The sequence below is a fragment of the Natrix helvetica genome (genome assembly GCF_964273705.1).
Source record: "Natrix helvetica genome assembly, chromosome: 4".
NCBI classification, from domain to species: domain Eukaryota; kingdom Metazoa; phylum Chordata; class Lepidosauria; order Squamata; family Natricidae; genus Natrix; species Natrix helvetica.
The window spans coordinates 37,524,429-37,551,879 of NC_138550.1; the positions used below are offsets into that span (position 1 = coordinate 37,524,429).

The following is a 27,451-nucleotide window of genomic DNA, read 5'->3' on the forward strand; positions in this document are numbered from 1 at the left end:
TGCCTCTCTGCCTGTCTGCTGCCTGTTGCATCGGAGAGCTGCTGATTCTGCCTTCTGGTAAGTAACCTGGTTTTTTTTCTTTTATTTTTTTAATGTATTTTAAAATAATATTTTATTTATTGTGCATAGAATTTTTTAAAATATTTTTACTTAAAAGTATTGAGTGTAGAATATTTTAAAATGGTTTACTTCAATTTATTGTGTATGGATTCTTTTTTAAAATTGTCTCAGACTATTTTAAAAAAGATTCTATCCAAAATAAATTAAAATAAACCATTTTAAAATATTCTATACTCAATACTTTAAAATGTATTGTGTATAGAATTGTTTTAAATTGTTTTATTGTAATTTATTGTGTATTGAATGTTTTTAATGGTTTCATTTTAAATTATTGTGTGTGGAGTAGTTTGAAATGGTACAGTATAAATTATTGCTGGTGGAATAATGGTTACAGTTGGTACAATACCTTAAAATAGTTATAGTATAAATTATTGCTGGTGGAATACTTAACAATGGTTTTTTAAGGATTTTTTTTATTTATAGAATATCTTTTTTAAATTATTGTTTGGGAATTTTTATGTTTTAATTGTTTATAAAATATATTTACTACAAGAAATATTATTCCTTTTTGCAAATGTTTTCTTTGTGGTGCAATATGTTGCTTAAAAGTGTTCAGACCAGGTTTATATATCTCAAAGTGGGTGCTTTTCTATGGGCAGGCCAGGTTGGTGCAAGGCAGCTTTGCCAGATTTTGTGTGTTTCTATGTGATACCTGGTTGTTTAGGTAATTGTGAGGTGGTTGCTGGTTCTGTGAGCTTCCTGGCACTGTCCTTTATAATTTCCCACAATGCCTTGATGGTTTTTATTCCAGTGGCTTTGTCTTTCCTGTCCTTAGGGTTAGGGGGAAAAAAAACACTGGTTTCATTTGCAGTCTTTGGGGGGGGGGGGGGGGGGACAAAAAGGAGAAAGAGGGAGGAGGTGGGGGAAAGTGGGATCCTTGCTGCTTTCTGAGCTTGGTGGTTTTTTTTACAGACATTTCACTACCAAACTAGGTAACATCATCAGTGCTAGATGGGGTTGTGGGGAAAGGAGGAGGAGGAGAAGTCGAAGGACAAAAAGGAAAAAGATAAGGAGGGAGAGGACTGTGGGGTCCTTTGGTGTTCTCTGAACCTGGTGGTTTTTAATTATTTTTAGGGAATTTTTATTTATTTATTGTTTATAGAATGTTTATTACAAGAAATGTTATTCCTTTTTGCAAATGTTTTATTTGTGATGCAATATGTTGCTTTTAAGTGTACAGGTTGGTGTATGGTATGTGTCTCAAGGTGGCTTCTTTTCTATGGGCAGGCCAGGTTGGTGCAAGGCAGCTTTGCCAGATTTTGTGTGTTTCTGTGTGATACTTGGTTGTTTAGGTAATTGTGAGGTGGTTGCTGGTTCTGTGAGCTTCCTGGCACTGTCCTTTATAATTTCCCACAATGCCTTGATGGTTTTTATTCCTGTGGCTTTGTCTTTCCTGTTCTTAGGGTTAGGGAAAAAAACTGGTTTCATCTGCAGTCTTTTGGGGAGGAATTGTTTTTTGTGTGTGTGTTTGTGTGTGTTTTCCTGGCACTGTCATAGTTTGTGTTTGTGGGTATGTAATGTCCTGCAGTTATCTACACATTAATAATGATCAAGTACTAATAATATTTCCTTATACATTTTAATGACCTTTCCTTTCATAATTGGTGTTTTCTTTCATACTTTTAGATTTCTAATTGCTGTTTCTGTTAGTTAGCAATTGATAAAACAAATTCCACGTGAAAAAGTATTCAAAGCCTTCTTGGTTTTAATTGTCAATTTATTCATTCTTGCACATTCTAATATTTATTCATTTTCATATCTTTGTTTTTTCCACTGTTGTGCAAACACAATTCCAACAGCTGTTAACATGTGTAAAATTAAATATGTATTTATTCCCTTCTGTAAGTAGCTCTTTTATTGTTTTGTGTACTTATTTTAATCTTATTTAAGTAGTAAGTGCACAAAATAATAAATTTCCTTTTTTATATTTTCTTTTTGTAGATCATTCATTGGGGCAAAAAATTCAGTGACATTGTCTTGGCCACTCCCATCCGGTCACATGACTGCCAAGCCACTCCCACCCGGTCACATGGCCGGCAAGCCACTCCCACCCGGTCACATGGCCGGCAAGCCACTCCCACCAGGTCACATGGCTGGCAAGCCACTCCCACAAAGGAGGCCACACCCACAGAGTAGGTTCCAAAAAATTTTGAAACCCACCACTGCATACAGACTATTGTTTAGGATAGTCCCAAGACACAAATCCCTTCCATTCCACTACAAAAAGTGGTCAGAAGAATTTGGGCAGCCTCTGCATTGTCAACACAATGGTCCCCATCAAAGCAGTACACATTGAGCAAGGTTTAAGCAGTTGTTGAGGCATCCTTGACCTGAAGTCAGGGAAATATCCTTCTGTGTGACATCCTGAGATATCAAAATGACAACTCATAATAAATGAAGAGTAAATATAATAATTTAACCTGTTAAAAATGATGTATCTTCAATTTTACTTAAACATATTATTTTCAGATACTGCAAAGCTATTGCAGAAGAAAACAGAGTCAAGGAATATGGCTATTCCATTTCAATTAGCTTCCATTCTGATGAACTAGTCACACACAGAGGTTTTTATATAGAATTTAGAGCTTTCAGCCATACAGATCGTAAGTGTTACTTTCCTGTTATTAACAAACGGGTGCAACTTTGTGGAATTGTTTAAAGGCTCTTTAAGTTTAATTTGTTTACTATAATTAACTAGCATTATTAGTTATTATTAATATTATTAGCTAATATTAATTAATATTACCTTATATTTAATAAGCTTAAAAACTAATTATATAGGTAGTCCTTGACTTACAGCCACAATAGAGCCCAAAATGTTAGTTGCTAAGTGAGACATTTTTAAGTGAGTTTTTCCTCCATGTTACGACCTTTCTTGCCACAGTTGTTAATTGAATCACTGCAGTTGTTAAATTAGTACCATGGTTGTTAAGTGAATCTGGGTTCCCCATTGACTTTGTCAGAAAGTTGTGAAAGGTGATTACTGCAATCATTATAAATATCAGTCAGTTGACAATGTGACCATGGGGATGCTGCAATGGTCGTAAGTGTGAAAAATGGTGATGTCACTTTTTTCAGTGCCGTTGTAACTTTGAACTGTCACTAAATGAACTGTTGTAAGTCAAAGCCTACCTATATTGTAACTCATATTGTTACTTCTCTTATTAAAACTGTTTCTATGCATCAGTGGTGGGTTCTGGATCCCGTTCCAAACGGTACGGTTGGAACGGGCCCGGTGACGTCCACACGCGTCTTAGCGCCTCCGCAAGCCTCCGCGATGCTCCAGCTGCTCCACAGAGCATTGCACAGGCACTGTATGCGCCATGCGTGTGCGCTAAAGAGCAGAAACCTTAAAAGACAGGTAAGGAGCTCGGGCAGGCCCTCCGGACCACCGTACCGGAACGGTATCCAGTGCTCCGGGCAGGCTCCGGTACACCTGTACCGGGGTGTACCTCCTGCAACCCACCACTGCTATGCTTTCTGTACTACACATAAAAGATAAAGAAGAACTTTGAAAAACAGCGAGAAGCTTCCTTCCATATACAAAATTTCCTTTTTTATTTGGAAAACTTAGAAGGCCTTTCAAAAGAGGGAAAAATAAAAACATGTCACAGATTGATAAAAATATATAGTCTGCACAACAAGCATCATATGATGATTAGATTGGTCTGTTATACAATGTTTTTCCACAATTGCAATAGTCTTAAACATTATGTTCTTTTAGCTTGTCCAAGGCAGTTTAAATGTTCTGACCGATCATGCGTTCCTTTAAATAGTAAATGTGATGGGTGGAATGACTGCACAGATGGAAGTGATGAAATGGATTGTGGTAAGTTGTTTATAACTTAAATTTAACATTTTAAATATTGCTGGGTATTTGCTGGGTTAGATAATCATTATATTCCTTTGGTAAATCTCTAAATGTTATTAATTAAATAAAAAAAATGGTTAAAATTAATCTTTGGTTTTGTCTAATATTGACCAGCCATGGAGATCTACCTAGCTACCCTTAAAGCCAATTAAAGTTGTTTCTGGACAGCATTTGGATGAAAGATATCAGTAGTTGTTGGCTAAGCTGGAATGTTCAAACAACAAAGAAACTCTCTGATAAAGTGATGGGAAACCACTTTCATACTGTTATCAACAAAAACAACCGAACATTCATAAGAGGCCAAACTCAGCTTGGAAACTTTATTATTACCTTTCTTGACAAATGTTAGCAATTCTTTATATAATTGAGCTTTGCTTTGTGTAAAACGTTTGAAGAAAACAGGCAAAATTAGTGCTACATAAAATAAAAATGCTTAACTAAATATTTTATGAAGGTGGTACCTTTATTAGGCCCCTATGTTGGTATTTTTGTCATGATAAAAAAAATCCCCTTGTTAATCTATTACTTAAGCAATTCTGATGTTTGAAAGGCATATCAAATTGCACAGGACATCGAGGCACCCTTTTGCTCTGTACAGGCTGATTTCCCCTGATTATTTTTTCCTACAACATTCAGGGAATTGAATTCCACGATTGGGCAAATCAGACTACCCAACCCTAGCAGCATTCTAAGGATGATTTGAGGGGCCTTTATCTCAACTTAGGATAATACAGGTAGTCCTCGACTTACAACAGTTCATTTAGTGACTGTTTGAAGTTACAACGGGATTGGCAAAAGTGATTTACGGCCGTTTTCCACGCTTATGACTGTTGCAGTATCCCCATGATCATGTGATCAAAATTCAGGGGGTTGGCAACTGACTCATAATTATGATGGCTGCAGTGTCAACCTTCTGTGACCTTCTGACAAGCCAAGTCAATGAGGAAGCCAGATTCTTTTAACAACCGTGTTACTAAACTTAACAACTTTGGTGATTCACTGAACAACTGTGGCAATAAAAGTAAAATAGGGCAAAACTCATTTAACAATTGCTCCACTTAACAACAGAAATGTTAGGCTCAATTGTGGTCGTAAGTTGAGGACTATCTGTAATAAATTCATACATCACATAAAAGCCAAAGTTGGACATAAGCATAATCCTTTCCAAGAAAAAAACGTGCTTGTTTTTTTTAATAATTGCCTTTCTATTTTATTATGAATTATAAATGCATTATATCTGAATGCAAGTCTTGTCTAATTACAGATTTACTTTTTTATGCTACTTTTTTTCTGGGGTCCAGCATAAACAATATAGATTGTCTTTGTCAAATGACACAACTGGGACTGGAAATTCTGTCACTAAGTGACATGGTTGTTTAACAAGATATCACGTGACCACAACTTGTGATTTTACTGGTGGCTGTTCCATTGACTCTCTGGTTGTTGGAAGCTGTCGTGAAACATGGAAATGACTATTGCTTGACTCCACGATGATGCAACAGTCATAAATGCGAACTGGTTGAGAACATCTGAATCTTGATCACTTGATTGTAGGGATGCTGTGATGGTCATAAATGGGAGGATTGGTCATAAAGCTTTTTTTTTGCCACCACTATGGATAGTCACTAAAAAGGGCAGTACCTATAATCAAAACAAATCTAGAGTTTGCCTGAATCAGCTATGTTTATTAGTCAGCTTCTTCCTACAATATCTTTAATCGCAAACTTTGATACAATAAATCTGGAATAGCATTATAAGAAAATATTGTTTAACCAAAATAGAGTTGTGTTGTGTGAATATGCTTTCTATTTAAAAAAAATGCTACAGCTAAATGCTGTGGTTTGACTGTATTAATACTTCTTTAGGTTGAAATACACGCGCAGTTAAATTGTAGTACTGCGAAGTGTAAACCTCATTCCCAGTCTTGCAAAGAGGCTAACTGCTGTAAGAATGCAGGCCAGGAGAGGGAGGAAGACAGCTTCTGTATGTAATGCCTTAAACTAATTTTGGATTGAAGGTACAAGTAACTTATATGAAAAAACTTATATGAAACCTAACCTATACATACACATATCCTATATGAAAAAAATGGGATATCTTCAAAAGATTCACTTAAATCTTCCTGAACATTATTTGTTATCCATTTTCAGTGGTGGGATTCAGCCAGTTCGCACCACTTCGGGAGAACCGCTTGTTAACTTTCTGAGCAGTTTGGTGAACTGGTTGTTGGAAGAAATCATTAGGGCAGAGAACCGGTTGTTAAATTATTTGAATCCCACCACTGATAGGATATGTAGTGGTCCTATATGGTGATAATTTCAGAACCATTCAAAACATGGCTCACTTTTCTTTACTTTTCTTATACTTAATACAGTTAGTACTCAACTTGCAACAGTTCATCTAGTGACTTTTCAAAGTTACAACAACACTGAAAAGAGTGACATATGACCATTTTTCACACTTACGACTGTTGCAGCATCCCCATGCTCACAAGATCAAAATTCAGACGCTTGGCAACTGGCTCACATTTATGATCATTGCAATGTCTCGGAGTCACGTGATTGGCTTTTAAGACCTTCTGGCAAGCAAAGTCAATGGGGAAGTCAGATTCACTTAACAACCATATTACTAACTCAACAACTGTAGTGATTCCCTTAACAACTGTAGGAAGAAAAATCATAAAATAGAAAAAAAAATACTTAACAACTGTCTCGCTTAGCAACTTACATTTTGGGCTCAATTGTGGTTGTAAGTCACAGACTATCTGTACTTTGCTGCTTTAATCCAGAACGAAAAGTCTGAACTAGGCATGTCCAACCACAGCCCATGAGCCATATCAGGCCTGGGACAACTAGTAAATGTAATAAAAAATATATCATGTATTATAAATATTTAATATTTTAATATTAAAATGTTAAATAAAACTTTATTATTTATATACATGAACTATATTATATATTTTATATGCAGCCCAAGATAATTCCCCCCTCATATAATGTGGCCAGGCAAGCCAAAAGGTGGGAAACCATGCTCTTAACCAGTGATGGGGAACCTTTTCGCCTCGGGTGTCAAAAGCATGTGCGCGTGTGCTATCACGCATGCTCACGTGCCCACCCCCATAATTTAATGCCCCCCCCATGCCATGCCCCCTGCACATGTGTGTCACACACACACCTCGCTGCCCTGGGCATGTACGCACGGCTTTCTTGGAGCCTGGGGAGGGCGAAAATGGCCTTCCTTGCCCCCCCGGAGGCCCCCCGGAGGCCCCCCGGAGGCCCCCCGGAGGCGGGAAACGGCCTGCTTTCTGACTTCCGGTGGGCCCAGTAGGTTCATTTTTCACCCTCCCCAGGCTCCAGAGGCTTTTGGGAACAGACTTCTGAGTTGCCCATTGGGCCGTCTTTCTCCCTTCGGAGGGTGAAAAACAGCCCAAAGTGCAAACCAGAAGTTCGTTCCTGAATTTTCGGGAAATGGCCGGAAATCAAGGCCGGAAATCAGGTGACAAAAATGGCTCCGCGTGCTACCTGTGGCACGTGTGCCATAGCTTCACCATCACGGCTCTAAACTTTATGAAGGCTACAGGGCAGACCAAAACACATTTTATTTATTTATTTAAATTTATTGGCTGCTCAACTCCAATGGACATTAGGTAATGGAGGATATGGCCATGCCTCCATTGTTACAGAAGGTAGTCCCTCTGTTAACACATCACTTGGATAGTGAAATGGGCAGTGTCTGAATTTGATAAATAAATAAAACAGTCCCCATAAGTGCTCGTGAGCATCATGTGCATGCACACACAGAGAAGCCTAAGTGAAGACACGGAGTATTTAAACTCAGAATCACATCAAGATAGAATTGGATATTTGCAAATGGCCATCTTCCCATGTACCTAGGGTATTTAAATATGGTGTTTATCCAACCATAATGATGGCATTATATTGTCATTTTGTAAAACACTAAATATATAACCTATCTGAGAAACAATAAGTTTGGGCTGGCCACCATCTTTCAGCGCATTCTACCTCACAGGTCTGTTAGGTACGGCTAAAGTGCTAAATATACCATCTTAATCACCTGAAAGAAATGTAGAGCAGAAATCTAAACTGCAAACAAACAAACAAAATACTGACCATTTTTTCACTGGTAATTTCATCTTTTCAGCGTATAAAAGATGTCTACCTCAATCATATAAGTGTCTAAATGGAAAATGTCCAAAAAAATTAAATCCAGAATGTGATGGTATAAGAGACTGTGAAGATGGATTTGATGAAATGAATTGTGGTATGTAATTAATGTGTGAGTACTTGAAAAGAGCTGCAATCATGATAGGGGAGTTCTACATTTTTTTTGAGAACATGCAAATCAAAATCTGTATCTGCTCAGGATTGTATTGCCCAATTCATAGAAAGTAATCAGTACCTCTCTCTTAGCATGTGGCAGGAGTCAAGTAACGAAATTCAGAATTGTTGGTGGTGAAGAATCAAGGCCTGGAAAGTGGCCTTGGCAAGCAAGCTTGCAACTGGGAACATCTGGTCATGTATGTGGCGCCTCTGTAATTTCAAATCGGTGGTTGGTATCTGCTGCACATTGCTTTCAGGACTCCGAGTCTCTAAGGTATGCATTATGTAATGCAAAGCATATATTACTGACAATAGAAATCCAGAATCTTGTAGTATGTTTGTTTAAGTATAATTTAGCTCATAGGCATCAAATTCATATCTGCCTAGTCATTGTCTTGCTCTTTAAACAAAAACTAAAAAGAAGCTGACATGTGCCAGCTCACAATAATAAAACCACAAACAAGAAAAAATTTAAAAAATGAGAAAACCCAGGGGCCTAACCTATCATCTCCATCTATTCATCTGTACCAGGGGTGTCAAACTCGATTTCACTGAGGACTGCATCAGCATTGTGTTTGACTTCGGGAGGCAGGGTAGAGGTGGCCAGCTATATGTCACTCGTGTCAGGGATGCCTGTGATGGCCCGAGATCTCTGCCAGCGAAAATGGGCTGTTTCCAGGGTGGTCCTGTGAGTCAGATCTAAGCACCCTTGGGCCGGTTCTGGCCTCCGTGCCTTGAGTTTGACACCCCTGATCTATAGAATTCCCAGGTTCCAACCTTATTATCCCAGAGCCTAATGGCATCCTTAAGAGCTTCCTGGAAGACTAAAAGGGTGAAGGCCTGCTAGATCGCAGAAGAAAGGTGTTCCACAGGGCAGGGAACAAAGGCATGTTTCCATATCCCCTTGATGACCACATTTACTAGGAGAATTGCAATCTTTGTTTTTCAGATACTCCATAGCATCTGGCTGGACAGCATATATGGGTATAAAAAGCATAAACAAATACAGCAATAATCAAGCAGTAATGAGATCAATCAAAAGGATAATAGTCCATCCAAATTATGACCATTACATCTCAGATTATGACATTGCGCTCTTGGAAATGGAGGCACCGGTATTTTTCACTGAGCTGGTACAGCCCGTATGTTTACTGAGCAGTCCTAGAAATTTTATTTATGGAACTGTCTGCTATGTAACTGGCTGGGGAGCTGTAAAAGAAAATAGTATGTTCATTTCAAATTACAAGTATCCCTAATCTGTTGTACCTTTTTGTGAAACATAACTGTCAGCTGCTGTGCAAATCAATTTCAGCTATAATGTTATGGATCTAAGTAAACTTAATAAGATTAAGGAAAATCTGTTGCAATTCTGAAAACATATTCTTAGTTGATGGAGATGTTTAATTTCATAAAGTTCTTAGCATTACATTACTTATGCCAGTTGGAAGATATATCTTTCAATTTGAAGACACGCACAATTTTATTTATATTTCATTTATTTAAGGTACCAATTGCTATGTAAACTACTATAAAGGAATGCAACATATGAGCTAATAAAATTTCAAAACTATAGGCCAGATCTTGACAGGTTCATTGCAATTAGTTAGAAAAATATGCTTCAATTAAACAAACTGTAATATCATTTCAGGGGAGTGAAGAAAGACTATCAACCATTTTTAAATATATTCTATCTAGATCACAATAATCAGTATCAGTGATCTATTATCAATTCCCATCTCCCTTTTTAAAAAAAAAAATGGTACAAATGGCAATCGAATTTTCAAGTGGCAGATCCAGCTTTCGATGTTTCAGAGGAACATCAAAAATGGTTGGTGTTCCTTACCTTTTTGAATGCTCCATTTTAGCTCTTACCACTGTAGAAACACGTTGGACATGCCTTGGATGCTTCTACTCTCTTTCAGCAGACAGATTTACTCCCTAGTAAATCCCCCGGAGGGTCGTTTTAAGCGCTCCGAAAGCGTCAGGGAAGCCTCCGGACAGTCCCCGAAGCCATCGGAACGCTTAAAACCACGCTCCGAGCAAACCGGAAGTGACTTCCGGTTTGCTCGGAGGGTGGTTTTAAGCGCTCCGAAGGCATCAGGGAAGCCCCCGGACGGTCCCTGAAGCCTTTGGAATGCTTAAAACCACTCTCCGAGCAAACCGGAAGTGACTTCTGGTTTGCTCGGAGGGTTGTTTTAAGCGTTCCAAAGGCTTCAGGGAAGCCTCCGGATGGTCCCTGAAGCCTCCAGAGGGTCTTCGGGGGGGCGGGGGAGGCTCTTTTTGCCCTCCCCAGGCTCCTATAAAGCCTCTGGAGCCTGGGGAGGGCGAAAAATGGCTTTTAAAAAGGTGAACTTAGCTGGCCAGCGCGCGCATGCGCGCTGGCCAGTTGACAGGGCAGCACCTCACGTGCCCTGACAAATGGCTCCGCGTGCCACCTGTGGCATGCGTGCCATAGGTTTGCCATCACTGCCCTAGTTTATTTATATTAGCTATCACTTGCTGACATAGCAAATAGTTTACTTATACTATGTTTCTATCAATTTAGGTCAACTTACAAAAACATTACAAGAAGCCAAAGTGAAAATCATTAACCAAAGTGTTTGCAACAAACTTTATGATTTTTTAATTACATCTCAAATGCTATGTGCTGGGAATCTGAATGGTGGTACTGATGCATGTCAGGTAAAGCCAAAAACAAAACTGTGAAAAGAAAACATGATTTATATGACTGCCTTTTAAATGATATGATCAAAGAATACTTTTCCTATTTCTGTTTTGTAAGAAAAGGAAGACAACATAAGTCCTCTGACTTGTCTGTATGTAATATTTGCCTAAAAGAGTTATATTAGTAGAAGTTAAAATGTGATGAATAACCTCAGCAATATTATGTTAGTTAAATATAAATAAATAAATGTTTTCCTAATTTCACAAAATTGGGAAAAATGCATAGTATAAGATGTTGGTCATTATAGAAATAAATGAAATATACACTAGAAAGTTAGACATTTTTGTAGTTTCAATCTGTGTGAAATAGAATAGAGTAAATCATCAGGATCAATAGTTTTCTTGTGTATAAGAAGATTATATTTGAAATGTTGGGTCAATTCTGAGCACTTTTTGAGATCAGCACTGAGAAGCTGGACTGCATGTGGAAAATAACAACAAAGACTGTGAAAAACCAGAAACCAAATTAGACAGGTTGCTGCTGGCATTGCTGCCAGTTCACTTTGTGCTCGCTTTGCACACGCATGCACACTTGAGTGTAAATTGTTCGGCGCGTGCAGAACAAAAATGATTAAAAAATGATTAAAAACCAAGCCAGCAATAGCAGCAGAGACGGTTCAGGGGCGTGGCCAGCCTGCCATCCCTACCGGTTCGGCGACCCAGTCCCAATTTCCACTACCAGTTCACTCAAACCGGTGTGAACCGGTAGCAACCCACCTCTGAAATTAGATGAGAAATGGCTGTAAGACCTGTGTTTATTAATCTTGACTGAGAAGTGAAAAGGTATAAAAAGAGATGATCTTCAAAGATCTGAAAATCAATTGTACCAAAAATGAACAAGGATTTATTTGTTTTTTACATTCTGTTGTTTCAAAAGCCAGTAGTGGCTTTTATTTTCATCCAGAGCTAATGAAAGAAAATAGAAAATAAAAGGAATTTTAAGCCAAACTTTAGAAACATTGGAAATTTGTAAGGCTGAGAGCAGTTTAGTATAACAAACTGCCTGTGGAACAGGCTGTTCTTTGCTAGACTTATATGTTAGAATGCTGTAGGGCAGGAGTGTCAAACTCACAGCGTCGTGTGACATATCACAACTGTTTTCCCCTTTGCTAAAATGGGCAGGGGCATGGCCAGCGCGTGACGCATCCGGCTCGCGGGCTGGGAGTTTGACAGCCCTGCTGTAGGGTATCTTTCATTGTTCAGGAAGTTGAATTAGGTAAACTTCAGTAGAATTTCCCATTCTGTCAGTCAATACAAAGTTTCCGTAAATGTCACTATGTTTAGAATGTAATGAAACTATTTTTTTCTAATAACAAGACTTCCGCCTTTCCTTTTAGGGTGATTCTGGAGGACCATTAGCCTGTTTAGGAAAAGGAAACAGATGGTACCTTACAGGCATTGTCAGCTGGGGTGAAGGATGTGCTCGAAGAAACCGCCCTGGAGTTTATACTAAGGTCACAGCATTTTATGAATGGATCCATCAATACATAAACTAACAAATGGCTTAAAACAAAGCTGAAAGCATCCATACGTCCTTCAATTACTATGTACAAAACAGATTGTATAAAACAATTTAAAAAAGCAATTTGGATGTTTTTGTTTAAAATTTAAAAAACCTTACCTTTTTGCACTAAATAATTATTTAATTAAGCATGGGTAATTTTCAATATGTGAGTGTTGGTGGTATTCTAGCAGCAAGGGGGATTACTATTTTGTTGAATGTTTCTTGATTTGTCTTCTGATTTTCATAGATTTTCATCTTGGTTTTGATATTTTCTCTTAAGATGCATAGCAGTAGTCAATTTTTGAGATGTATATAGAACTTTGCAATTATGCTGAAAATAAAGCTCAATTTCTTTGGAACAGATGCTGGATACTGCTGGCAACTCAGATGTCAGAGTTCCTTTTAGATTTAACTGGCTTGAACCTTGTTTTCTTTAATTCCCTGGTAGATTTTCTTTTGCTATTTCTCCTCTATTCCACATTGCATCTTGTTAATATGTAAATGTTAACTGTAACAAAATAATGAATTGGATAGAAACCTCCAAAATTGGAGCAATAGCTCAATACCCATGAACCTACAGGTAGTCCTTGATTCATTTAATGACAGTTCAAAGTTACGGATGGTCTCAGAAAAAGTGATTTATGATCCATCATCAAAGTTATGACAATCACCCCACCCGCAGTCATGCAATCACAATTTGAGCACCTGGCAACCGGCATGTATTTACAACAGTTGCAGTATGTTGTAGTCACCTGATCACAATTTGCAACCTTTGCACCAAACAAGCAAAGTCAACCAATGAAGCCGGATTCATATAATGATCATGTGATTCACTAACAACTGCAGTAAAAATAGTAAGAAAATTGGGTCCGGTTATGTGAATATTAATTTAACTATTACATCATTTATTACTGAAATTCCAGTCCCATTTATGGTATAAGTTGAGGACTATCAGTGTGCATCAATTGTTTCTTATGTTTCTTATATACAAAAAAACATTGTTACAGAAATTTCTGATGAGTGCATCAACCCACATTTTTTTCTGATGCAGTTCATATGATATAGCTGCTGTTCTGATAAGTACCATATGTCAATGACCAATAAATAGAAGAATGTATGATGGTGATGGATTGTATTGGTCTGAGTTCTCAGGAGGAAGAGCGTGCATTCCAGAGGAATAAGAGACATCTCAGTTCAGATAGTATATATGAGAGGAAGAGCTACCTTCCGGGCAGTTCTTTTGAGTATAGGCTTGTGTAGATAGAACAGTACTTTACTATGGCAAGATTCTGTCTATAGGTGTAGAACAATAAAGAAATCTACTTAGAAAAATCACCACATGCCTTTCCTGTTTTGGAAGGAGGGGAGGCTACATGTCAGGCATATAACCACAAATATGCAGAAGCTCAGGAAGTCTGAATAACCAGTGATTGGAGATGACACTGTTTAGGAATTCCTAAATAAATTGTGTTGAGTTCCATAATTATAATTAGACAGATATAAGCCCAAAACCTTTTTTTTTCAGATCTACACAAATGTCAGAAATAAGTTGGTTTGTTAATGAATCACGGAAAAGTAATATGTTCATAAGAATTCCAAGACAGTTCCTCTGACTCACCTGTATAGCCTTAGCATCTTGATTTTAGGCAGGCAGGCATGTGTAGCAATTGTTATTTTAAAACAAAAGAGACATATTAGCAAAAATTAGATTAAAAATAATAAAAGGAATAATGAACCAATGACTGGCTTAAGAGTCAATTTATTGATGTCATGCGTCAGTTAAGACTTACCCTAAAGTTAGAATTGTTCTGTTAACTTCTCCAAAGCTTTGTTCTTTTATTATAATCATCCTCTTAGCTATTAAATGCAACTAACACCATTTAATAAAGTCTTAGTTTCATACAGACCCAGAGTAATTCAGATGATATTAATTCATTCTTTTGCCCTTAATTAAAGTTCCAACTACATTTCCCTATAAATATGTATCAAGAGTGGCAGATCTACTGTATCAGTAGGAATATTTTGCAAAAGTAACTCTCATGGTCTCATGCTTACCTAGTTAGACTACTGAAATGTGCTACCTTCAAAGGCATCCGAGAACCTACAGTTGGGATAAAATGAAGTTGCCTGCATGTTAATTGGCATTGCATACCAGGAATAGATAACAACTGTATATCATACAAATGTGTTTCTAAATATAATCTGAAATGTTTGGTTTATCAGGTGCCAACATTTTTAGAGGTCCACTTTCTGAAAACCACATTTGTCTGTCTCTCTGTCTCTGTCTCTCTTTCTCTCTCTTCCCTCCGTCCCCTCTCTCTCCCTCTCTCTCTTTAATAGAGAACAGTCTTTCCTTAGTGGTTAGACTTGCCCTGACTTTGATTGCCATCTAGAAGCTGGTCAATATGAACAACTGTTCCCTAATGAGAAAAAAGATTCACTTCTAGTGTATCTCTATTTCAATCATTTATATGCCCATCCACCTTCCAAATTGGACTCTGGGTGGCTAAGCAAGTTTTTAAAAAACCATTCAATCAATAAAATAGAGAGAGAGAGAGAGAGAGAGAGAGAGAGAGGGAGGGAGGGAGGGAGGGAGGGAGGGAGGGAGGGAGGGAGGGAGAGAGAGAGAGAGAGAGAGAGACAGAGAGAGAGACAGAGACAGAGACAGAGAAGAAAAAAACAGGGGGACAAGAACAACCAACATACTACAGCAATTTTAAAAAAATATTCAGCAACTAACCCACTTATGTCAGTTAACATCCCAAACCCCAATCTGGAAATAATAGCTTGGTCTTGATAGTTTTCAATTTGCTTTCAATTTGTGAGAACATGTCCTTAATTATTAATATATTTATTGTTATGAAGGGGTAACAGTATGCTTACATGTAAATTGACATAGAAAAGGCAATAGGAAAACATAGAGTCTCTTTGGGTAATAAGATGGTTGGTATTTAAATTTACTAAATAAAATGGAAAAATATATTCAAAAAATCTTAAAATATTCTGACCATAAAGACAACATCTCTCAGGGAATTGGTTCCATTGCATCTCCTATTAAGTACTTCTGATAAGGCTGTACTGAAGGAGTAAGGTTGAATAACTAATTACCTTGAGTGTATAATAGTTTCCAAACTGGTACTCAGACTGGAAAGTGGACCACAGATTTGACAAATTTCATATTTTTCTTTCTATAAACCGATGAGCCTAGAGGCAACAGAAAGTTGATAGAAAGACTGCAATAACACAGGTTTGCTGAGATATTTTTTTACAACTTAATGCAAAGCCATCAAAGAGAATTGAGAGAGCCAATGAATCAGGGGAAAACAAAAACTGAAGGTAAAAGGAAGATTAGCAAATACAGAATCTCATTTCCAGTGAATCATACCTGTTTCCATGCAGACTAAAGCATTCAAAATACAACTTGAAATGAGGAAGAATGCTTATAAAACTTAGAATGAACAATATCCAAGGAGTTTGAATCAAAATAGGTCCAAGTCTATACACAGTACCTTATTTGGGATAGAGTTTTAGCTTTAAAAGTCTTCGTGGCAGTAGCTACTCATCTCCTCAATTTAGATTTTTAAAAATTGCCTAGCATTATTAGCTTCGACAGAAATGGCTCTAATTTGTTCCCGTGGAACTCTGGAATCTTGTAAAATTACACCAATACATTTAATAGATGGTATTCCATTTTATTTTTCCAATTTTGCCATTGATGCTTGTAACAACTAGATCTTCACACGAAACCCATAATTTTGGTCTGACTGATTGATTGTAAATCCAATGAATTTAAGAGAACTTTCTTCCAAGTAATTGTTTGACTTTAGCCAAACTCATGCATGGCTTTGCAAGCAAGTACCATCGAGTTTAAAAAACTATGTCACATAAATGTACGGAATAAGTTAATAAAAGTTGGTGTAGAATTTCATATCCTCGTTAGGGGAAAAAACACATTAAATTGATGAATGGTGGGGAACAGAAGGATTTATATAGGATCAACTAAGGACTCTCAGAGTGCTAATGACCAGAGGACTGGAAATCATCTGATCATTAGCACTCAGAGTGCTAATTCTTCCATTCCCTACCACTCAGTCAGATCTAAAGAAACTTTTTTGATGAGAAGCCAAACGTTTTCAAGGAAAAAATCAGGGAAGTCCAGTTGACTTTGGGGGGGGGGGGGGGAAACCCTTTCGCGCCTGAATTTGTCTACTTTTAGGCTGCAGTCCATTGATCCTTGCTTTTAAGTTTGTATTTCTAATACTAAAATTATTCCTTTTCAGTGCTTTTGTTTTAGCCTAGCAAAGGCATAACCTTTTCGTTTATCCCTCCACTAAAAAAGACTTGTTTCGATTAAAGTACCTGCTGTACAGAAGGCGGTCGAACCGGAAAAGTCAGTCTTGTGCAACTTTGGAACCAAAGGTTGCTTTTTGGACTCGATAGAAAGAAGGAGAGCGTCCTTCTTCCCTTATTGATATATATATTTTTACAGGCATCTTGGAAAACACTTATCAGACATTGCCTCGTTTTATTATAAAAATCGTCCTTATTCATGGCAACACTGGAGCCCAACACTGCTTTTGTTTTCTTTTTCCACTTTCGCTATCAGCGCAATCGAGTCTGGATGAGTATAGGAACGCAAGTTATTTCCTCGTTCCCGTTGCCTTTGCTCTTGAAAAACTAAGTCAGCCATGGGCGAAGTGAACGGTCTCGTTCCCGCGCAAAATCAGCCGGGCATTGAGTTAAGGCAAAAAGATGTCGAAAGAGGGGAAGAAAGCGAGCTTTTGCCGGAAGAAGCCCCTCGCGCCGTCGCGGTAAGCCACTGCATGCTTCACTTCTTTCTATTTCGGGAAATGTTTTGCTTTGTTCCCAGGGTATGAAAACAAGAATTACTTGATCAGCGTCCCGTTTAGCGCAAGAAGGAATTTAGTCGGGAGTTATTAAACCTGGGAACTTTGCAGTAATTCTAATGCAAATTGGGGAAGGGGGGGAGGAGTTATGAAATCTAATGGGGGGAAAACAAGACGTGAATGATTCAACTCCGTGTCTATGTGCGGTATCGATGCAGCTGTTTACATTCTCACCGTGACTGCGTCTCTTTCACTTTTAGAGGATGTGTGTATTTATTTCGCTAGTAAAATAATGCACATTTTTGTTAACAAGAGGCACTTTTCTGAGCTCTGGCATTTTAACTGTGTTGGACTGTGTGGTCCTGTTGGAGCGATTCTCTCCACCTTCCAGTAAGCCGGAAGACAAGCAATTATTCTAGTTCTTTCCCACATCTGTCATAATAGTAGTTGTTTTAACTTATAGGCTTAGTAAGTTGAGATGAATATTTTCAATGTCTATCCCCCCCTTTTTTCTGAAGGTTTGAGGAGGCTTCACAGGCAGTTTCCCCTTGTTTTTTCTTAGAAGACTAACCTTATGAGGTAGGCAGGCTGAGAATGGGCAACTGGTCCAAAGTTACCAGAAAACTGCAAGACAAGAATCAGGACTTTTACTTCAGGCTCTTTAGCTGCTTCAAGCCATAAGCTTAAAGAATATGTGATCCTGGTTCTAAAGCAGGTGCCAGCCTACAAAGTAGCAGGGTGTGAGTTCTAGTCCTACCTTAGGCTTGAAAGCCAGCTGGGTGTCTCTCAGCCCAACCCATCTCACAGAGTTGTTGTTGGGAAAATAGAAGGCAGAAGGAGTATTAGATATCTACACCATCTTGAGTTATTTATAAAGTAATAAAGGTATGGGGGGGGGGGATCAAATAAATTAATGAAATAAAACACATTCTCATTCTTAGGGCCTTTATAGCTATCTCATTGAAAAAGATGAAATTGTATGAGTCCCTTGGACACCATTTTCAAAAGTTGCAAGACTTTTTGATTTGTATTACACCTCTTACTGCCCAAACTGATTGCTGCTGATTTTTACTTATTTCCAAGGAGTAAAAAGAAAATTTCCTAGAGTAGATTAGCATTCAAAGTTGGATTAGATTAAGTCAATGCCAGCGTTGCTCAGAGAGTTAGTAGTCTAGCTTGATTCCTGTTGCTTATTAGAGCTGAAGTTGGGATGCCTCTTTTTTATTTTTAATTATATTTTCTCTCTTTTCCCTTTTTCTTCTGGTTTTCCATAAAACTGTTATGTCTTATTTTTAATTTTTTCCAAATCCTGTTTGATGCATTATCATTTCTGTTTGTTGAAACTTTAAAAAACTGTTTCTAGTCATCCTTGATCATACTGGGCTGAGTGGAGTAATTATATGACTTAATATGATATATTTTCTTAGTCCCTAAATCATAATGTTCCTTATTGGGGGAAATGTACTTGAGTAGTACTGTGCTTACTTTGCATATCAAAATATCCCAGGTTCCTTTATTAAGGAACTAGGAAGTGCTGACTAAAACCTTGGGTTAAAACATTGGAGGTCATATCAGTCACCAAAGATGTGTTTAAACATGTGGAACAATGGTGTAGTAAAAACACCTTTCTTTGTTCCATCAAGATTATTGAGTATGTCTGTTTGAATATTTTATACTTAAGAAGATAACATGCTTTTTTGTTTTCTAATTCCTTGTGTCTTTAGGAGACAAGCAGCATAAAATCACTTTCTTCAATTATTTTTTGGAAATGCAAACTCTGGATGGTTATAACATCTGTTTTTCTAGTGTTGATCTTTGTGATTGCTTTAAGTTTAATTTTGTATTCAGGTTTGTAAACACTTTAATAATAAATAAACAAATATATAATTGGTGGTGGATTTGTTAATGGGTAGTAAATATTTGCCTAATTTTACAGGCAATATAAGAAAATTATCTACCCTTAAAGAGATTGAATCATAGCGATATGATAACAGCAGATCTACATAAAAAAGATCAGAATTTCCTAGGTGCTTGACCACAGAAGTACTTATACTATAAGTCCTTCTAGAACAGTGGTTCTCAACCTGTGGGTCAGGACCCTTTGGGGGTCGAACGGCCCTTTCACAGGGGTCACCTAAGACCATCGGAAAACACATATTTTCAAAAAAATATGGAAAACATAAAATAATTTTATGGTTGGGGGTCACCACAACATGAGGAACTGTATTAAAGGGTCGCGGCATTTGGAAGGTTGAGAACCACTGTTCTAGAAGGTATAGTGTAGCAGGAGATGAGCTGCTATACTGTAATTTCATCAGCCCCTTGTCTGCAGGTGCATAGTCTCAATTCATGGGGAACTTTTTTGTATTGGCTGTCCAAAATTGCTGTAGGGAGAATATTGAAGCTTTCTAAAATTAATGGTTCTTGGAATATGGAAACAGTTAAGTGGTGTAAGTGTCTTGCTGTTTATATAAAGGGACTTATCTGCTGAGAAAGACGTTCTTCGGTAGAACCAACCTATAGGTTCTTCTAGGCCAGCGATGGTGAACCTTTTCGGCACCAAGTGCCCAAACCAGAATGCACGTGTGTGTGTGCGCGTGCTTGTGGCCATCTGGTCTTTGGTTTCCAGCATGCGCACCAGCCAGCTGATCTTTGCGTGTGCCGGAGTGCCAGAAACCCGAAGACCAGGTAGCGAGTGTATATATGCACACGGCTGGCATGCGCACATCAGAAACCAGAAGAGTAGCTGGTGATGGCGTGTGCATGCCATGCTTGTGCCAAAGGTTCACCATCATGATTCTAGGCCCTTCGATATATCATTTAAATCAGCTGAATAAGCGGATAGCTCATACCTATCAATATGTTTGGGGATGGTTTTCCTAATTTGGTTGTGGTGTCCTGCTCTTTTACTTTACTTTACTTTACTTTATTTTAAATTTCTAGACCGCTCCCTCTCCCGAAAGGGACTCGGGGCGGTGTACAGTCAAATTAAAACACAAGGAATACATAAGAATAAGTACATAAATACACAGATACTTAAATATTTAAATGAGGAGGCTATAAAAACTGTATCTTAAAGTAAAGCAATTAAAAAACAGTATTTAAAATAACCCCTAAAAATACCCCAAAAAGTTAAAGTTAAAATAATGACCCTAGAAATTCCCAATTAAAATCTGGCAAAAAATTAGATTTTACTGATGTTCATAGGACATTGGGATTAAAAAAGGAATACACTTTGTAAGGTATTTTCTTTTTCTAATAGTGACATATAATTATCCAAGCACAAAACACAAACTTTCCTTAATTAAGTAAAACAACAATAAAAACAATAACAAAGAGAAAAGAACCCACACCCATACATAAAGTAACACTAGTGCAAAGATTGAAGTAAATATGATTATTTTGAAAGAGGTTTAAAAGGCAAAACAAATTTTAAAATGAATATATATTGCATGTGTGTTCATGTGTATGTGTACGTATATATGAAAAAAAAAACAGTCTAATACCACCCTATCTATTTTTATTTTAAATAGATAAACTGAGCCATGGTTGCCAATTACTTTAAGAATTTATTAAGTTACTCATTATTTGCTGGGAGATCAAGTTCTATTCTCAGCTCTCCCATCATTTTGTAATATAGCCCATAAGATAAAATCATTATTGATAGAATCAGAAAAGAGAAGAAGTTTCTTACTCATTAAAAATCTATTTTTCATTTAAAACCCACACCTCAACAGAACACAATCCAGCTATAATAAAGTAAAGGCAAAGGAACCCTCCCCACCATTTTACTCTGCTAATCATTGCCAACGATAGGGAGCAGTCTCATCTCCATTTCAAGGCCATTGAGCAAGTGCTTTCTGAGACATTTCCGTGGTCATGTGGCCAGCATCATTTCCGTGGTCGTGGCCAGAGTCTGTATATGACATTTCTGTGGTCATGTGACCAGTGCTGTCACCTTCCCACTGAAGTGGTACTTATTTATCTACTTGCATGCTTTTGAACTGCTAGGTGGACTGGAACAGGAACAGGAATTTACTCTGTCACCTGGCACTCAGGTCTTGAATCTGGGCTTCCGCCTTTCCAGCCGACAAGCCCAATGTCTCAACCACTGAGCCACCACGTTGCCTCCCCTCAGCCATAATACAATAATATATTTTAAATTATAATAGAATAATATTGTCGAGTCATAAAAACGTAAAGCTACTTATGTATAAACTAACTTTACAGAATATATTTACAATATAGAAGTCCTATAATCATCAATGGTATCTGTTCACAACCATTTCCACCAATCGCCTTTACAGAATAAGAATAAGGTTTTCAAATCATCAAATAGATCCAAGAATGTGTGGAATCTTGAGGGGTGGGGAACCCAATGCAAATCAAGAACCCAAATTATGAAATATATGCAAATGAGAAGGGGTAGCAAGCAAAAAGGAGCAGAAATATAAATAGAATCATTCCAAGACGGGAAGTGGGAAAGGTGATGGGAAACAGCTAAGCACACAAGGAATACCCTTCAATTCATTCTGAAGTCAGATAAGTTAAGTTACATTGAAGACTTTTAAAAAGTCTAACCCAACTTTGGTTTAACCTCTTTAATACCAAACCCACTATCATGGACAGTGTTGATAAATGCATTGGGAAGAGTTTTAGAAGTCCAGGTCCTATGAAAAGAGACAATAGCAGTTATTATCTGTAGTAGCTTCTCATCCAATTACTAATTATTTAGACGATGGGCAAGGTCTACTCCACATGGCAATTTTACTTGTTCTCCAAATTCTAATTACAAAAAAAGGGTTGACTTCCGGTCTAGATGAAATAAGACTCTTGAGTTTCTATAGTCATATTTAGGCTACGTGCCTGAATAATAACAATTTTATTCCCTTTTTTTTATTTTAGTGGTTCACATAGATGAAGATGAATATTGGGATCCTGAATTAATTGCAAGTGGTAAACAACATAATTTCTCTGGAATAGTAAACATTAAATGTCCAAACCCTAATAAGCTTCTCTCAGAGTCTCTATATGATGTGTTTGCTAAAAATCTTAATAAGAGGGTAAGTTCATTTTAGTTTTGTAGAACTGCCTTAGGACGGTTGTGAAGTAAAAACATTGATGGAATGGACTCTCCCTAGACTTATCATCAGAGATACTGTATACAGAGTAGTTTTTTTTCCCTTCAGTATTTTCTTTCACTATTAAAACAGATTCTTTTCTATTGTTAGACAGCTAAGACTTATCTGTAGGCTGGAAATGCAATATTTTTGGGTTAGAAATGTTTGCCCTTTGAGTATAAGACACTTACGGTATATAAGGGGAATAGCATTTTACTTATTAAGAAGCTGAAGCTCTTAATAAGAATATCTAGCATCCTTTTGTAGCATTCTGCCAGAGAATCACATGCAATAGCCAAGTGAATTTTTGCCTTAGAAAAGAAAAAACAGGTTTTAGTCTAGTAAATAAAAAAGTAAAAATTAGATTTTCAAATTAATTAAAAGTATAGATAGCCAGAAGTTAATTGCAAACCAAATGAGAGGATTCTTTCCATATTGTCTAACTGATGATGATCAATGTTTTTTCTCTCTCAAGCTTAAGGATGTATACAGTTACTCACCTGCATTGGGAAGATATTTTATCTCATCTGAAGTTATTTCCTTCAGGTAGGAAGGGTGACAAAATCCCACATGTTTAATTATGCAATTTTAGGGATAGGAATTTCCTCTTGGTAATCATGTGTGGGCTGGGGAAAGTAAAGAAAATATGGAATGAAAGAATGAGGACTGTCTATGCAGTTTATGGTATGTAGAAATGCACTTATTATTTATGCTAATGAGCATTTTATTTCAGCCATACCATAATTTCAGAACACATAATACAGTATATTAAAATGATGCAGTCTATCCCCAATTGTATCCTGTTCATGATTAAAGTCAATCATAGTATTCTACATGAATACTGTAAATTGTAAAGAACTCCAGCAGTTTTTGTGGTTATTGAACTTGTTTGATCTGTTTTTACCTTTTAACTGAACAATCTGAATAAGTAAGAAGTTTCTCCAATATGAAAAATTTAAAGAATCCAACGTCCTGCTAAGTTGCTCCTTCAAGAAATAAATTAGGCAATGTTTTTTAAGCATTTCTATCCTACCTATATAGTGAGAAGGAATACAACATATATTTGTTTCAGATATGGCACCTATTAGATATTATTTGAAGCCATGATTGTGAGAAAATGCTTTTGGTTCATGCAGAACTATAGGCTCTTTCATACTGAAATAATATGTCAGAGGGTCTGGATCTGAGAGACTTCAAACTTGCAGGCCAGTGGTGGGTTGCAGACTGTACGCCCCGGTATGGGCGTAGCGGTGCCTGCCTGGAGCACCGGGTACCGTTAAGGTACAAGCTCCAGAGACCCACCCACCCGCCCAAGCTCCTTACCTGTATTTGAGCTCTTCGGCGCTTCCACGCATGGAGCACACGGTGCCTGTGCTATGTTCCACCGGGATCCGGAACCCACCACTGTTGCAGGCCTACCCTACTAGACCTCATTTTGACCATGCTCCAGTAAACAAAAATGTAGAGTTTTGGTGTTAAAAATAATTGTTATTGGAAGCTACTGTAAGAATCAGGTTGTTTGAAGTTTCTGAGATCAAATTGCACATCTTGTATAAATGAAATGCGTCCATTTTCCATAGACATACTGTATGTTGGTAACAGTAGCACCAGATGTGGAGCATAAGGAAAATGACTTTGACAGACATAAACCAAATCCATTAGTTAAGTGGTGAAAGAAGAACATATTTTAAGCCAAAACCAAGCAGTAAGCAAAAGTAAGTGGCTCAGACATCTCCCTAATTTACACATGTAAAGAAGGGGAGGGAGCATGACACAGTCAGACTTGTGATATTCTGTTATTATAGCCACTGTCAATTAAAATAGTCTTAGCTTCCCTGTGACATTGATTCTTACTCTATGCTACCTAGTGGGACATATAGCAACATATTTTTAAAAACACTTAAAACATGGCAAGTGAAAACTTTAGAAACATTATGGTGGAATTGTTTTATAACTCTGGGGTCCTTGGTGATGTCTGAGATTGCTTGCTTTTTTGCAGGTGTTTCATTACCAAACTAAGCAACACGAGACGTTTCATTACCAAATGAGGTAACATCATTATGCTGAAATTGCCTAGCTTGGTAATGAAACATTTGCAAGAAAACAACCAAGCTCGGAGGAGACTAAGAACCCCATACTTCAAACCTGAACTACAAGTATTCTCTTCCATTGTTTTCTAACCATTTGGCATTTCATTCTCACTTCCTATTATTCCTTCAGTATAGAAAACAATACGGCATCATACAACTTGCAATTCTTGGTGCCACCTGAGAGTGCTGATTTCATGAAGTATCGAATGAGTAAAGAGTTCGTAACGAATATTTTAAGACAAAATATATATGACAAGCAAAACATCCCTGACTTGGATATACCTGAATGTACAGATATAATACTTGACCCATCTTCTGTTACAATAACATGTAAGTGGTTAAGAAAGTGGATAATAAGTTCATGTTCTTTTTTGAGAGAAATTAAAGGACATTTACTCTGCTAATTCATGACCTCTCGCCCAACATCCTAGGAACTATACATTTGCTCCTCCGAGATTGGTAACTGATTCTAAATAATGGGACAATAGAGTTCCCATCCTGGCATTCATATTTATAACTAAGCTTTCAAATGCTCATATTTGCAATCCTTAAAAATACATGGGCATACTTCAAAATGAATTCCAAATATATCAAACAATATTCTAATTTGTTCTCTTTAATGGCTATAATTGCTTATTTAAATTACTAAATAATATTTTATAAACCTGAGATAGTTTTATGTTAGTGTTAAGGATCTATACCTAACATTTATGTAACAATTGGTATACATATATAAATATATCTGGATTGGAAGTAATTACATGACATAAAAGTATTAATAATAAATAATTTTAGAAGTGTTTCCTTTTTCATACTTTTGGAATGCTTATCCTTTTTTTAAGTAATATAAACCATTAATACGGGAGGAAGAACTGAATGCAGATTCCAAGAGTGACTTGAAGGACTCCTCTGATCTTCTTATGAATTTTTTATATTGCAACAGCAGAAAAATTTGATAAGAGGACAAATGTTCCAGATCTCAGATAAGTAAAATCCTATTCAGTTTAAAGACTCCTTTTTGGTGAAATAATAAGAAGCACCTTTTCTTCATTTTTCTGAAATCAAGTCAGGGTTCTACAAAAAAGTGTATTTAAAGAAAAAAACCAAAAACACCTACAATTGTATAGAAATGTTGCTTTTATTATTGCTTATTATTTTTGTTACAATATTTTTGTTATGTCACTTTGAGAGTGTTGGATTTAATAATTAATAACAAAATTAATTACTAGCCACACTAATTCTAATGAATAAAATACAGTAGGGATGGACAAATCTGTTAGTTTTACTTTCATTTGTATACATTTTACAGTAATTCGAATTTCTTTTTGAATGAAGAAAATGGTAATTCCCTAGCAAATATAGCTATCACTATCTTTAAGTTATATAGTTCTGAATCGTTTGTACCAGACAGATTATTAGGAACAAGTCATTTCTTCTTTGGAAAGACCTTTTTTATCTTCTTCCTATTAATGTTAACGATTAAGAGCTTGGTTTGCAATTTTTTAAAAGTGAAAACTCCCTAATTCAGCAATATAAATAGGATTGTATGCAGTATCTGCAAATATTTAAAGTCTGAAACAAATAAAGCCTTCTGTAAGAATTGAAAAAAAATGCCAGTTTTGTTTTTGAATCTTAGATGACATTTTGGTAGCAACTGTATCTGAAAAATTTATTCACTGAAATAAGTATACTTTGATTTTTTTTCTGTAGCAACTTTTAAAAAATCAAATGCTATTTTAACTTTTCATATAAAAATAGGATCTTTTGAAAATTCTTATTTAAAAAGTCATTAGTTAAAATTGAGTTTTGCTCCTGCATTCTGAACTATTTGAAACTGAAAGTTACATAGAAAAAATTATAAGGGCTAGTGGTTGTCTCCTAAACAAATAACACTGTAACCAAATTCAGTATTCCTAGAAAAGGACAAATTACCCTCCTACCTTGGCTGTGAATTACTGAACATTGCCAAAATTTCTCATCTGGGTTTATGGTTCAATCTACCATAGGCATATCCATAAACTACAAACATTATCTCTAAAGGAAGATTCCACATTCCACATACTCATCAGATTGACTCTGCAAAAGTTGTTGTTGGCATTGCAAGATTTACGTCCTCAAAAGTAAGATTAGGTGCCCACAGCAATCTCACCATCCTTGCATCTGAAGATGTCAATAGTTTAAATTCTCTGCGCCAAAGGGGGAAAAATGGCCTTATGGTTTCCCCAATTGCATGAATATTGCTTGATTTTTTTTCCTTCAACACTCATGTATTTTATATTCATGTTTCTCTTGCTATTGCCAACATTGTGTGACTTTTCCCAGCTATTGCTGGAAAGTGATATAAAGCCTGTCTTCATTACTCTGTTATATCAGTCTGGAAATCTTTGGATGACAACATTAATTGCTGCTGAGAAACTGGGTTTTCTTTCTATTCGGGTCTTATGTTTGTATCTGGTTTTGTAACTGGCTTTGTATATCTGTGTTTGCTTTTATTTTTGTTCTCTCTTATATTTCCTCACGTAAATAAAGTAAACTTTGAACCTTTTTTCAGTAAAGCTATGGACAATTTTTCTTTCAAAGCATACATTTTACTCTGGGTGGATTTCCATAGGTGGGAATTTCCTTTCAGTGCAAATTCTTCAGAATGGGGGCTTTCCTTCTATTGCAGCAGGTGAAACAAATGCTAACTCCTCCCTTCACCACCTCCTGTAAGCTTAGTAAGTAATCCTTTTGGCTGAAACAATCTGCATTTTCAAGAGCCGCATTTTCAATTCAAGGGCACACCTATTATATGCGGGAATTATAATTGAGAACCTGAAAAGTACCTCCAAACTC

General features: G+C 36.9%; 2 protein-coding genes across 2 annotated transcripts in view; both read left to right on the forward strand.

Annotated features, from left to right (window-relative positions):
- Positions 1 to 14,291, forward strand: part of LOC309392264 (suppressor of tumorigenicity 14 protein homolog) — a 30,136-nt gene extending 15,845 nt beyond the window's left edge. The window contains exons 11-17 of the mRNA XM_081953319.1: positions 2,590 to 2,723; positions 3,845 to 3,949; positions 8,153 to 8,272; positions 8,422 to 8,605; positions 9,281 to 9,555; positions 10,877 to 11,013; positions 12,393 to 14,291. Of these exons, the coding sequence (XP_081809445.1) occupies positions 2,590 to 2,723; positions 3,845 to 3,949; positions 8,153 to 8,272; positions 8,422 to 8,605; positions 9,281 to 9,555; positions 10,877 to 11,013; positions 12,393 to 12,551 (1,114 nt within the window). The 3' untranslated portion in view covers positions 12,552 to 14,291. The remainder of the gene's footprint in view (positions 1 to 2,589; positions 2,724 to 3,844; positions 3,950 to 8,152; positions 8,273 to 8,421; positions 8,606 to 9,280; positions 9,556 to 10,876; positions 11,014 to 12,392) is intronic.
- A 2,770-nt stretch (positions 14,292 to 17,061) lies between these two features.
- Positions 17,062 to 27,162, forward strand: LOC309392273 (TPA-induced transmembrane protein). The gene is made up of 6 exons (XM_081953334.1): positions 17,062 to 17,370; positions 19,131 to 19,254; positions 22,312 to 22,469; positions 23,002 to 23,072; positions 24,747 to 24,946; positions 25,459 to 27,162. The coding sequence occupies exons 1-6, from the start codon at positions 17,248 to 17,250 to the stop codon at positions 25,464 to 25,466; spliced, it is 684 nt and encodes a 227-aa protein (XP_081809460.1). The 5' UTR covers positions 17,062 to 17,247; the 3' UTR covers positions 25,467 to 27,162.
- Positions 27,163 to 27,451: the final 289 nt, after the last annotated feature.